The sequence below is a fragment of the Salvelinus sp. IW2-2015 genome, linkage group LG19 (assembly GCF_002910315.2).
Source record: "Salvelinus sp. IW2-2015 linkage group LG19, ASM291031v2, whole genome shotgun sequence".
Lineage (NCBI taxonomy): Eukaryota > Metazoa > Chordata > Actinopteri > Salmoniformes > Salmonidae > Salvelinus > Salvelinus sp. IW2-2015.
This window is the reverse complement of record NC_036859.1, coordinates 12,986,174-13,000,757: the sequence shown is the minus strand read 5'-3', so window position 1 is coordinate 13,000,757 and position 14,584 is coordinate 12,986,174. Positions and strand designations below refer to the sequence as shown.

At 43.2% G+C, this 14,584-nt stretch overlaps 1 protein-coding gene across 1 annotated transcript; it reads left to right on the top strand.

The window, feature by feature from the left end:
- The first annotated feature begins 25 nt into the window (after window positions 1-25).
- Window positions 26-13,871, top strand: LOC111979278 (multiple myeloma tumor-associated protein 2 homolog). The gene is made up of 8 exons (XM_024009705.2): window positions 26-607; window positions 3,588-3,741; window positions 3,827-3,872; window positions 4,156-4,238; window positions 4,524-4,596; window positions 7,216-7,304; window positions 7,418-7,531; window positions 13,210-13,871. The coding sequence occupies exons 1-8, from the start codon at window positions 511-513 to the stop codon at window positions 13,460-13,462; spliced, it is 909 nt and encodes a 302-aa protein (XP_023865473.1). The 5' UTR covers window positions 26-510; the 3' UTR covers window positions 13,463-13,871.
- Window positions 13,872-14,584: the final 713 nt, after the last annotated feature.

The window sequence follows — 14,584 nt, the reverse complement described above, 5'->3', positions numbered from 1 at the left end:
CGAGCCAAATAAACGAGTAATTCGTGAGCGTTTAGACCGCATGCTATACATAGACTTCCACAGCTCGTCTGGCAATCTACAATCAAATCAATGTTTAAAGCTGACATAGAAAATAATATAATTGTGTGATAAACGTGTTTTACAGTGATAGCAGATTTTGCATTGCGAACTGTGCGTAATGAACGCCCCCAGCTAAATTAGCCATCTGCGCGCATGCTGATCGTACAAACGCCAGAGAAACAAAGCAGTTTGCAACGGTGTTGTGTACTTTGTTTTTCAAAAGTTTAGCTAGCTAAATTTCTTCAAAATACTAAAGGCTACTCAACGTGCTTCTAACGTTAGCTTGCTATATAATCCAAGTGCTAGCTTTCTCGCCCGAGTCGAACGTGGAAGAGAACCAACCTGGCAGGACAGTCAGAAGGAAACTCCCTGGATGCAGATCAATACAGGGCCTAGCGCGCACGTGTAAACAAGCCTTTCATCGTTTAGCTTTATTAAAACTCTGAAATAATGTTTGGTGCCTCGAGATCTGGGGGTGTAAGGGGAGGGCAAGACCAGTTCAACTGGGACGATGTGAAAGGCGATAAACACAGGGAAAACTACCTCGGTAAGTGGAGTAAAATGGGCATCCACCCATCGTCAACGACAGTGCGGTGCTTCAGTAGCTGTCTAGTTAACTATATTCGCCTTGCGAATTACTAGCCAACTGTTAAATCGGTCCATTTTATATACTAGTTAGATGCGTGTAAGTGTCAATGTATAATCAATAATGTAGCTAGTAATAGTAACGTTACCTTGTAAACATTTCTCAATGCCACGTTGTCTTACCTTTTTCCTTATTGTAGTCCCTCATTACATTGCTTGTGAGTAACTCAGTATCTGCCTGAAACTTACTTTTGGTAAACCTAGTTATGTCGAACTTGAGAAAGTCAAACGCGCACAGCTGACCCCATTATTTAATACTGGCAAGGTCCATGGAGCGGCACGCACACTCTACTGCAGTTGGTCAGGGAATGTGATGCTGCCAGCTACGTAGCTAGTAGGCGCACAGATATAGCTTGCTATGAGATGAAGTAACCATAAATACACACTATACTGAAATATAAACGCAACAATTTCATTGATTTTACTGAGTTAGTTCATATGAGGAAATCATTCAAATGAAATAAATTCATTAGGCCTTAATCTATGGATTGCACATGTCTGGGAATACAAATATGCATCTGTTGGTCAGATACAGTACCTTAAAAGAATGGGCCTCAGGAATTCTTCACGGTATTTTTGTGTATTCAAATTGCCGTTGATAAAATGCAATCTTGTTCGTTGTCCGTAGTTTATGCCAGCCCATACCATAACCCCAATCTGTCCCCAAGGTTGACATCAGCAATCTGCTCGGCCATATACGTGTTGTGAGGCAGGTTGGATGTACTGCCACATTTTCTGAAACGTGTTGGAGGCGGTTTATGGTAGAATAATTAACATTCAATTATCTGGCAACAGTTATGGTGGGCACTCCTGCAGTCAGCATGCCAATTGCACACTCCCTCAAAACTTGAGCCATCTGTGGCATTGTGTTGTATGTCAAAACTGCACCTGTGTAATGATCAAGCTGTTTAATCAGCTTCTTGATATGCCGCATCTGTCAGGTGGATGGATTATCTTGGCAAAGGACAAGTGCTCACAAACAGGGTTGTAAACAAATTTGTACACAGCATTTGAGAGAAATACGATTTTTGTGCATATTGAACATTTTTGGGATCTTTTATTTCAGCTCAAGAAGCATGGCACCAACACTTTACATGTTGTGTTTATGMTTTTGTTCGGTGTACATGGCCAAAAGTATGTGGACAGTCCTTCAAATGAGTGGATTCGGCTATTTCAGCCACACCCGAAATCGAGCACCCAGCTATGCAATCTCCATAGACAAATGTTGGCAGTAGATTGGCCTGTACTGAAGAACTCAGTGACTTTCAACTTTGCACCGTCATAGGATGCCACCTTTTTCAACAAGTCAGTTCATCAAATGTCTGCCCTGCTAGTGCTGTTATTGGGAAGTGGATATGTCTAGGAGCAGCAACGGCACAGCCGCGAAGTGGTAGGCCACACAAGCTCACAGAACAGGACCGCTGAAGRGCGTAAAAATCGTCTGTCCTTGGTTGCAACACTCACTACCGAGTTCCAAACTGACGTTGCCTCTGGAAGAATGTTCAGCACAAGAACTGTTCGGGAGCTTCATGAAATGGGTTTCCATGGCTGAGCAGCCGCATGCAAGCCTAAGATCACCATGCGCAATGKCAAGCGTCGACAGGAGTGGTGTAAAGCTCGCCGCCATTGAACTCTGGAGCAGTGGAAACACGTTTCCTTGGAGTGATGAATCACGCTTCATCATCTGGCCGTCCAACGGACACATTTGGGTTTGGCGGATGTCAGGAGAATGCTAGCCTGCACCAATGCATAGTGCCAACTGTAAAGTTTGGTGGAGGAGGAATGATGGTCTAGGGCTGTTTTTCATGGTTTGGCTAGGCCCCTTTGTTTCAGTGAAGGGAAATCTTAACGCGACAACATATGTCATTCTAGACGATTCTGTGCTTCCAACTTCGTGGAAACAGTTTGGGGAAAGCCCTTTCCTGTTTCAGTATGACAATGCCCCCATGCACAAAGCAAGGTCCATACATAAATGGTTTGTTGAGATCAGTGTGGAAGAACTTGACTGGCCTGCACACAGCCCTGACCTCAACCCCATCGAACACTTTTGGGATTATTTGCAACACTGACTGTGAGCCAGGCCTAATCGCCCAACATAAGTCCCCGACCTCACTAATTCTCTTGTGGCTGAATGAAAGTCCCCGCAGGTATGTTCCAACATCTAGTGGAAAGCCTTCCCAGAAGAGTGGAGGCTGTTATAGCAGCAAAGGGGGGAGCATCTCTATATTAATGTCCATGAATTTGGAATGAGATGTTTGACGAGCAGGTGTCCACATACTTCTGGCCATGTATGTATGTGTGTGTAATGTATGCATGTATYTATGTATGAATTGACTGACCTGAAACGCTGTACAATTTTGAGATGTTCTCCAAATTAATACACTGGTCACGATAACTATTTTTCTAAGATTTTACAACACTGCAGCCGTTCGCAAAATCTTCGATTTTTAGATATCATCCTCAGTAAGAATAGTTATGATAATCACTTCTGTGTTTGGAAAATCAAACATAATTAAACTTCATGTATAACTTCATTATTAAAGCCAWGTCACTTTAACCATATCTACATGTACATACTACCTCAATCAGCCCGACTAACCGGTGTCTGTATTTAGCCTCGCTACTTTTATAGCCTCGCTACTGTATATAGCCTTGCTACTGTTATTTTTCGCTGTCTTTTTACTGTTGTTTTTATTATTTTACTTACCTATTGTTCACCTAATACCTTTTTTGCACTATTGGTTAGAGCCTGTAAGTAAGCATTTCACTGCAAGGTCTACCCTTTGTATTCGGCGCATGTAACAAAAAAACTTTGATTTGATTTGGGCATGCATGCTTGCATTTGAAGTATAGTTACATCCCTGTTATTGTATCATCCCCAGGGAACTCTCTTATGGCACCAGTGGGGCGATGGCAGAAYGGCAAAGATCTGACGTGGTATGCCAAAGACAAAAAAGGCGTTGTCAAGCCTATGTCAAGAGAAGAGGAGCTTGCCACTGTGAAAGCAGCAGAGCAAGAGGCACTGATGGCTGCCCTGTAAGAGGAACATCACACAAAAATAAGAACCTTACAGAAATATTAGAATAAAATGTCAAGCTAATGTCTTATTCTGTGTTTTCAGAGGCCACAAGAATATAAAGAGACAACCAACTGGCCTGACCAAAGAGGTGCTTATTTTTTTCCTTCATAGTGTTTTTGAGACACATTTGTATTATGTGCTGTTTTGGATCACAAACATGTCTTTGTTTTATAATATCACAACTGCATTAGAACAGGGAAGATAACGTTTCAATAAATCACATTTATTTAGATGTTTTTTTTGCAGTTGTCACAGTGATTTACAGTAACTAGACCAAGTAGCAAGCATAATCCATTTCCAATCAAATTTGATCATACATTTTAGGGATGAGAACATGATTCCTTTAATTCCAATTGCAATGTGCCCAACAGGACCTTGCAGATGTGTGCAGGAGGGAGGATGTGGAAGCTGAGGACAGAGATGTGGATAGAGTCTCAGGCCTTGGAAGCTCTGGGTAACTGACTGCTATTTGCAAAAGTGTTAGGCTCTGATTCTGTATTACAGTAGGCGATTTCACCAATAAGAGATTAATGGTTTTGGGGCCACTATGGCTCTTGAGTTGTTTATGTATCCTCAGTTTAGAGATGTTTATTTTCTAAGCATTATCGCTCTTTAGAATCAATTTTTGTAGTCCATGGCTGAGTATCCCCTTAAAATTCCAAATGGAGAAAAAAAGTGCTTGTCATATTGGATTGGAGTGTACTAGTTGAGTAATTATTCATATGTTTTCTGTCATCAGTGCAACGTCACGGAAAATGGTGTTCTCCCAAAAGGAGAAGGAAGCTGCCAAAATTGGCTTGTCAGTCTTCACAGTAAGTTTATTTTCATGCTCTCTGTGTAGAACATTCAAACTCAGTTTAGCTATCCAGTATAGTACACAACAACGTGTTGGTGTGTTAATCCATTTGTGTTAGCTACATATTTGTTGCCCAGTGACGCCACTGGGCAACAAATTAAGATCAGGGAGGACACTTTTTTTTTTTTTATGAGCATAACCGTATTTCTATTACAGCATATTGAATGACTGTCATTCATATTCCATTCACCCGGCTCAATGTATCATCGATAGGTTTAGGCTACTACATAATACTTAAATTTGCCCTATATTCATCATGAGGTTGTTACAAACTAGCCTACAAATGAAAGTTTGAGAGACAAATTGGTGTATTCAAGGTGACAGTGACAGACAGACATTCAATACCTAGCCTGCATCTAGCTGATCTGGGGCGTAATCATTAGTCCAAACAGTTGCAAAATGTTCAGTTTTGGAAAAAGAACTTGAACTTATTCAAGAACGATCTAATGTAATCTATTAGAAAAATAAAGCAAATTGGATGGAATATGTCGAAAAATGCACAAAATTCTTCCTGAATCTCCAACACAGGAACGCTAACAAAAATAATTTGCAGAAACTCGTTACAAAGACGGAGTCATCTATGATTCTCCGAATGATGTTTTAAAAGGGGAAGCTAAACATTTTAAGCAGATGTTCTCTTTTCAGTCTCATCCTCTCCCACTGAATGAAGATTACGGTTAGGAATTCTTTCCAAATAATATAAAAATTTGAAAATGAATAAATGTACAGAAAGATCAGTGCGAAGGCCAAATTACAGAGAACTTTGAGGCTATTAAATCCTTTCAGTCTGGAAAATCCCCAGGGCTTGATGGCATACCGGTGTAAATATATCGAGCATTTTTTTTATATACCCAACTCCATTGTTAGCTTGTTTTAACTACTCCTATAGAAATGGTAGTCTGTCAGGTACTCAGCAGGATGGTCTGATTTCACTATTATTCAAACAAGTTTAAAGACTGTCTATCTAAAAAAAACTGGAGGCCCCTTACACTTCAATTTTGTGATGCAAAAATACRAGCGAAATGCATAGCACTCAGAATTAAAAGGATTTTACCAGGTATTGTTTATCCTGATCAGGGTTTTTTACATGGACGATACATTGGAGATAATATACGACAACTACTAGAAATAATAGAACATTATGAAACCTCTAAGAAGCCAGGCCTGGTATTTATAGCGGATTTTGAAAAGGCCTTTGATAAAGTAAGACTGGATTTTTTAAATAAATGCCAGTTTTTTTCCTTCAATTTCAGTGATTCTCTTATAAAAATGGGTCAAAGTAATGTATAGCAACCCCTGGTGTAAAATAGTAAATAACGGCTACTTCTCAGTTTGGAATTGTCAAGAGGAGTTAAACAAGGGTGTCCGCTGTCACCATATCTATTCGCTATGGCCATCTAAATGCTAGCTATTAAAATTAGATCCAATGACAACATTAGAGGATAAGAAATCCAAGGTTTAAAAACAAAGGTGTCCATGTATGCCGATGACTCAAGTTTTATATTAAGTCCGCAAGCTAGATCCCTGCAATGTCTCATTGAAGATCTAGATAGGTTTTAGTCCAGAAAAGTTCATTATGATAAGTGTACAATATTACGTATTGGATCTTTTAAAAAAGACAACTTTTACATTACCCTGCAGTTTACCTATAAAATGGGCTGACGGTGAAGTAGACATCCTTGGTATTTATATCACAAAATATATAAATAAGCTCTCCACAATGAATTTCAATAGAAAACTTGTAAAAATAGACAAGATCTTGCAACCGTGGAGAGGTAAATACCTGTCTATTTATGGGAAAATTGCCCTGATTAACTCCATAGTCAAATCTGTTTACTCACTTTCTTATGGCACTGCCTACTCCTGATTCGTTTTTCAAATCATATGAGCAAAAATATTTTGCTMRATCTGGGATGCTAAACCAGACAAAATAAAGCGTGCCTGTCTATATAATGAATATGAATTGGATGGGTTGAGTTTATTAAATATAAAAGCGACATTTTTTACTTGAACCCTAAATGGTTCTCAAGTAGATTACTAAGAAAAGCTCATCCATTGTTTAAAGTGGTAGCTAGCTGTAGCTTATGCTTTGAGTATTGGATTAATTCTCTGATCCTTTGATTGGATAGACATGTCAGTTTATGCTGCAAGCGCTCTGATAGGTTGGAGGACATCGTCCGGAAGTTGTCATAACTGTGTAAGTCTATGAAAGGGGGTGAGAACCATGAGCCTCCTAGGTTTTGTTATGAAATCAATGTACCCAGAGGAGGATGGAAAATAGCTGTCCTCCGGCTACACTATTGAACTATCCCAGAAGATGCTTTTGAGGCTACTATAGACATTCATTGCAAAACAGTGTTTTAATTAGTTATTTGGTGACGTTAATATATTTATTATAGTTGTATCTAAAAAGAATAACTTTAAATTTTTATGAAATTCACTGAATATGATGGTCCCCTTGTTCCTCTGAGGAGCCGCCACTGGTGTAGCTACATGATTTATACAGCTTAAGAATTGGTGCTGTAATGGAAATGTTATATGATTATAGTCATAATGGAGAGCATTATTTTCACAGCACCATAAAACAGAAGGAAAGTCTGGAAGCCAGGAAGCCTCCGCCAGAAAGATGTCTGAGAACACAGAGAAACAGGACATGGATCAAAGGTAACATCTTATTGAGCACATATTGTGTTGACAATCGATTCCCTGAGGTACATTTCTTCCATTACTGTCTAAACAAAAAATTTATAATAGTCCGTTATACTTTCCCATCATAGACATGAGAGCAGCAAAAAGAAGAAAAAGGAAAAGAGAAAAAAAAAGGAAAAGAAGAAGAAAAGGCAGAGAAGAGACTCTTCCTCCTCTTCAGAWTCAGACAATGACAGTAAAAGGTACCATGTTTCAGCCTTTTTAACCTGCAGGTTATTTGTACATTATGCCTTATGCCTTTTTTTTATGATAATACAACATTTATCACAAGAAACTGTGAACAGTACATGGCGCCGACAGAGATGGTGGCCTCGCGTTCTTAGGAAACTGCAGTATTTCGTTTTTTTAAATTTATTATTTCTTACACTGTTACCCCAGGAAATCTTAAGTCTTATTACATACAGCCAGGAAGAACTATTGGATATAAGAGCAACGTCAACTTACAAACATTACGACCAGGAATACAACTTTCCCGAAGCGGATCCTCTGTTTGGACCACCACCCAGGACAATGGATCGGATCCCAGTAGGCGACCCAAAACAACTGCGCCGCAGAAGGGGCAGACGGAGCGGTCTTCTGGTCAGGCTCCGTAGATGTGCACATCGCTCACCGCTCCCGAGTATACTACTCGCCAATGTCCAGTCTCTTGACAACAAGGTAGATGAAATTCGAGCAAGGTTTGCCTTTCAGAGATTGTAACATTCTCTGTTTCACGGAAACATGGTCACTCGGGATACGTTATCAGAGTCGGTACAGCCACCCGGTTTCTTCACGCTTCGCGCCGACAGAAACATCTCTGGTAAGAAGGGCGGGTATGCCTTATGATTAACGAGTCGTGGTGTGATCATAACAACATACAGGAACTCTAGTCCTTTTGTTCACCTGACCTAGAATTCCTTACAATCAAATGCCGACCGCATTTCTACCAAGAGAATTCTCTTCGATTATAATCCCAGCTGTGTATATCCCCCCCAAGCAGACACTTCGACGGCCCTGAAAAACTTCATTGGACTCTATGTAAACTGGAAACCACATATCCTGAGGCTCATTATTGTAGCTGGGGGTTTTAAACAGCTAATCTGAAAACAAGGTTCCTCAAATTCTATCAGCATATCGAATGCCCGACCCGGGCTGGCAGCAAATTCTGGATCTCTGCTCACTCTAACTTCCGCGACGCATACAAAGCCCTCCCTCACCCTCCTTTCGGCAAATCTGACCACGACTCCATTTTGTTGCTCCCAGCCTATAGACAGAAACTAAAACAGGAAACGCCCGTGCTCAGGTCTGTTCAACGCTGGTCCGACCAATCTGATTCCACGCTTCAAAATTTCTACYATCACGTGGACTGGGATATGTTCCGGATAGCCTCAGACAACAACATTGATGTATACGCTGATTCTGTGAGCGAGTTTATTAGCAAGTGCATATGTGATGTTATACCCACGGTGACTTTTAAAACCTTCCCCAACCAGAAACTGTGGATTGATGGCAGCATTCGAGCAAAACTGAAAGCGTGAACCACTGGTTTTAATCATGGCAAGGCGACCGGAAACATGACCGAATACAAACAGTGTAGCTATTCCCTCCGCAAGGCAATCAAACAAGCTAAGCATCAGCATAGAGACAAAGTAGTCGCAATTCAACGGCTCAGACACGAGACGTATGTGGCAGGGTCTACAGTCAATCACGGATTACAGGGGGYAAAAACAGCCCCGTTGCGGACACCGACGTCTTGCTCCCAGACAAACTAAACAACWTCTTTYCTCGCTTTGAGGACAATACAGTGCCACTGACACAGCCCGCTACCAAAACCGGCGAGCTGTCCTTCACCGCAGCCAACGTGAGTAAAACATTTAAACGTGTTAACCCTTGCAAGGCTGCCAGCCCAGACGGCATCCCTAGCAGTGTCCTCAGAGCATGCGCAGACCAGCTGGCTGGTGTGTTTACAAACATATTCAATCAATCCCTATCCCAGTCTGCTGTTCCCACATGCTTCAAGAGGGCCACCATTGTTCCTGTTCCAAAGAAAGCTAAGCTAAGGTAACTGAGCTAAACGACTATCGCCCCGTAGCACTCACTTCCGTCATCATGAAGTGCTTTGAGAGACTAGTCAAGGATCATATCACCTCCACACTACCTGACACCCTAGACCCACTCCAATTTGCTTACCGCCCTAATAGGTCCACAGACGACACAATCACATTGCCCTAATCCATCTGGACAAGAGGAATACCTATGTAAGAATGATGTTCATCGATTACAGCTCAGCATTTAACACCATAGTACCCTCCAAACTCGTCATTAAACTCGAGACCCTGGGTCTCAACCRCCGCCCTGTGCAACTGGGTCCTGGACTTTCTGACGGGCCGCCCCCAGGTGATGAGGGTAGGTAACAAAATCTCCACCCCGCTGATCCTCAACACTGGGGCCCCACAAGCATGCGTTCTCAGCCCTCTCCTGTACTCCCTGTTCACCCATGACTGTGTGGCCATGCACGCCTCCAACTCAATCATCAAGTTTGCAGACGACACTACAGTGGTAGGCTTGATTACCAACAACGACGAGATGGCCTACAGGGAGCAGGTGAGGGTCCTCGGAGTGTGGTGTCAGGAAAATAACCTCACACTCAACGTCAACAAAACAATGGAGATGATCGTGGACTTCAGGAAACATCAGAGGGAGCACCCCCATATCCACAAAGACGGGACAGTAGTGGAGAAGGTGGAAAGTTTTAAGTTCCTCAATTCAATCAGCATGTCGAATGCGCGACACAAGCTGGTGGCATTCTGGATCATTGCTCCTCTAACTTCCGCTATGCATACAAAGCCCTCCCCCGCCCTGCCTTCGGCAAATCTGACCATGATTACATTTTGTTGCTCCCAGTCTATTGACAGAAACTAAAACAGGAAACGCCCGTGCTCAGGTCTATCCAACACTGGTCTGACAAATCGGATTCGATCACGTGGACTGGGATATGTTCTGGATAGCCTCAGACAATAACATTGATGTATACGCTGACTTGGTGAGCGAYTTTATTAGCAAGCGCATCGGTGATGTGGTACCCACTGTGACTATTCAAACCTTTCCTAACCYGAAATCGTTGATTGATAGCAGCTTCGCCCAAAACTCAAAGCGCGAACCACCGCTTTTAATCATGGCAAGGCGACTGGAAACATGGCCGAATATAAACAGTGCAGCTATTCACACCGCAAGGCAATCAAACAGGCAAAGCGTCACTATAGAGAGAAAGTAYAGTCGCAATTCAACAGCTCAAACACGACACGTATGTGGCAGGGTCTACAGTCAATCACGGATTACAAAAAGAAAACCAGCCCAGTCGCTGACATCGACGTCTTGCTCCCAGACAAATTAAACAACTTCTTTGCTCGCTTTGAGGACAATACAAGTGCCTGACACGGCCCGCTACAAACCTGTGGTCTTCCCATCTCCGGGCCAACGGAGTAAAACATTTCAATTTGTTAAGCCCGCAAGGCTGCGCGCCAGACGGCATCCCTAGCCGCGTCTCAGAGCATGCGCAGACCAGCTGGCTGGTGTGTTTACGGACATATTCAATCAATCCCTGTCCCAGTCTGCTGTCCCCACATGCTTCAAGATGGCCACCATTGTTATGTTCCAAGAAAGCTAAGGTAACTGAGCTAAACGACAATCGTCCGTAGCACTGACTTCCGTCATCATGAAGTGCTTGAGAGACGAGTCAAGGATCATATCACCTCCACCCTACCTGACACCCTAGACCACTCCAATTTGCTTACCGCCCAATAGGTCCACAGACGACGCAATCGCAACCATGCTGCACACTGCCTAACCCATCTGGACAAGAGGATACCTATGTAAGAATGATGTTCATCGATTACAGCTCAGCATTTAACACCATAGTACCCTTCAAACTCGTCATTAAGCTTGAGACCCTGGGTCTGGACTTTCTGACGGGCGCCCCAGGTGGTGAAGGTAGGAAACAACATCTCCAACACTGGGGCCCAACAAGGTGCGTTCTCAGCTCTCTCTCTAGTACCTGTTCACCCAATGACTGCGTGGCCTGCCCGCTCCAACTCAATCATCAAGTTTGCAGACGACACTACAGTGGTAGGCTTGATTACCAACAACGACGCAGTATCCTAGTGGTTAGAGCGTCTGGCCAGTAACCAAAAGGTTGCTAGATCGAACTTGAGCTGACAAGGAAAAACCTGTCGTTCTGCCCTGAACAAGGCAGTTCCTATGCGTCATTGTAAATACATTTGTTCTTACTGATTGCCTAGTTAAATAAAGGTTAAATGAAAAGAAAACAATGAGACAGCCTACATGGACAGGTGAGGGCCACGGAGTGTGGTGTCAGGAAAATAACTCTCATCAATGTCAACAAAACAAAGGAGATGATTGTGGACTTCAGGAAACAGCAGAGGGAGCACTCCACATCGACGGGATAGTAGTGGAGATGGTGGAACTTTGAAGTTCCTCGGCATACACAACACGGTCAAACTGAAATGGTCCACCCACACAGCAGCGTGGTGAAGAAGGCGCTACAGCGGCCTTTCAACCTCAGGAGGCTGAAGAAATTTGCTTGTCACCAAAAAACTCACAAACTTTTACAAATGCACAATCGAGAGCATCCTGTCGGGCTGTATCACTGCCTGGTATGGCAATTGCCATACATGGTCTGCACAAGCATAGTCAGGGGCAAACTACCTGCCCTCCAGGACACCTACACCACCGATGTCACAGGAAGGCCAAAAAGATATCAAGGACAACAACACCCGAGCCACTGCCTGTTCACCCGCTATCATCCAGAAGACGAGGTCAGTACAGGTGCATCAAAGCTGGGACCGAGAGACTGAAAAACAGCTTCTATCTCAAGGCCATCAGACTGTTAAACAGCCATCACTAACATTGAGTGGCTGCTGCCAACATACTGACTCAAATCTCTAGCCACTTTTAATAATTAAAAATTGGATGTAATAAATGTATCACTAGTCACTTAAACAATGCTACTTTATATAATGTTTACATACCCTACATTACTCATCTCATATGTATATACTGTACTCTATACCATATATTACATCTTGCCTATGCTGCACGGCCATCGCTCATCCATATATTTATATGTACATATTCTTATTTATTCCTTTACACTTGTTAGATATTACTGCACTGTCGGAACTAGAAGCACAAGCATTTCGCTACTCGCATTAACATCTGCTAACCATGTGTATGTGACCAATAAAATTTGATTTGATTTGACACAAGTCCTAATAATGCTACAAGACAAGTCTTTGCACTAGAGGGCGCTAAATCACTGTTGCAGGGGGAGGTGGAGCTGGATTTTGGTTCCATCTCAAAAGCTGTGTTTTTGTGCCAAACTTCAAAAGTTCTGTCAACCATTAAACTTTGTATGCTTGGTCGAAATATAGAACAGGTTGTAGCTACCCTTACTAAGGATGTGTCCGTTAATGTGTCCAGCTGCTTAATTAGGTGGTACTACAGGACAATGATGAAAAAMGAGTCTTAGGATGTTTAGCTACAGGAAGAGGTAGTCTTTTGAAATTTTAAAATGGGTGTTGGGTTGATTTGAACTGAGTGAATGCATCATCCAGCCCATGTAATGCTTATCTTGTTTTTTGGGGGGTGGGGCAGGGGAGGCCTTATTTATTACTCTCTTATGGAACCCAGATAGTTAACATCCTCATAGATGAGGTAAAGGTTTGTATCATAACATTAAGTGTATCTCTGCTTTATCTTCCTCAGCCAGCTCTCACAACAGCTTACTTCGACCCCCACCTACTAGTCCCAATCATTGACTCTGTGTGTGTGTGTGTGTGTGTGTGTGTGTGTTACTCCTCAGGCACAGAAAGGACCACCATCATCATAATCCATCATGCCTCAGTCAGACTGGAGCCAGACCCCATGACAGCCATTCAAGGGGGGGGCCAAAGGGCGAGCGCCACCCCTCCTCCCAACGACGCCAGCAGAGGCATGACACAGACTCCTCCGACAGGGGGTCCCCTGTCCCCCGTCACCGTGCTAGCCACAAGGCAGCCCCTGCTGCTCCTACACAAAGCCACAGGCGGCGCCATGACACAGACTCGGACGATTAAGTTCCCCCCTAACCCCACAATCAGACACACGCAGAGGGAGAGGAGCCCTCTAGTCCACAGCAGAGCAGCTTGACTGGTCTATGGACTGTCCTCATGTACCTCTGGACTGGACTCAGTGGGCTGTGTTTGAGAACAGTGTGTCAATCTGTAGGCTACTCCTCAAACCACCCGCAGGCTTGTGGCCTTGTTGGAACTGATCGTCGTTTTTATCTGTTGAATTTGTGTCTTGGTTATCTTTTTCTGAACCAGCACAAATGTATTTTATGATCTAGCTACCAAAATTGAAGTACATTTTTCCACTATTCATGCAAGTAAATCAGAGACTAGTAAGTACTGAAAGCAAGATAAGTAGATGTGTACTTGGTGCTGAAATTGTTACTGTCAATAAAAACTATTGCTGTTCAAAATATTTCTGGTGTCACACTTGCCCATACCACCACCAGCTTTAAAAAAAAAAAAATGTGGGCCAACAACTGTTTGTCACCTCCTATTTGGTTTGTCTCTCTTGGTCATGTTGAAAATCCTCTCATTCCGATGCTTATAGTCTCCAATACCCCTCTCCATCCCACTGTGCCTCCTGCACTACTCAGCAGCTTTGCTCCTTTTCTTTCCTCCATCAAGCCAGAACTCCTTTGTCCCCATCCCTCCATTCTGTTCTAGGTTCAGCTCCCTGCCTCCCTGGCTGTGGTGAGATACCATTGGAATGCACTCCAGTGGTCATAATGGAGTGTAGTGTTTGCGTTTGCCTTGAATTGGCTCTGAAAGGGGCATTCTGCTGGCTGGCACCTGGGGGTGCACTAAAAAGAGCAAGGCATTCACAAAGGAAAGTGCAAAAAACCAGGCTGGTCCTTTATATGGCCGAGTACCGTTAGGACCACCACACACAAACCAAGATGATGGACCAGCAGGAGAGGAGGCAGAGACAAAGCCATCCTCTAAGGGACCTGAGAGTCCRGCCCCTCCCTCTTCTACCATACTCTCCTGCCATGTTTTATAGGCTTGGCTGCGTTAACCATGGCAGCCTAATCAACCTGAAAGAGCGTTGTCCTAGATTGCTCCCCAATTATTGCCTGCCTCCCCCCTGGTGCAGACCCCAACATAACAGACATACAAGGACAGGCC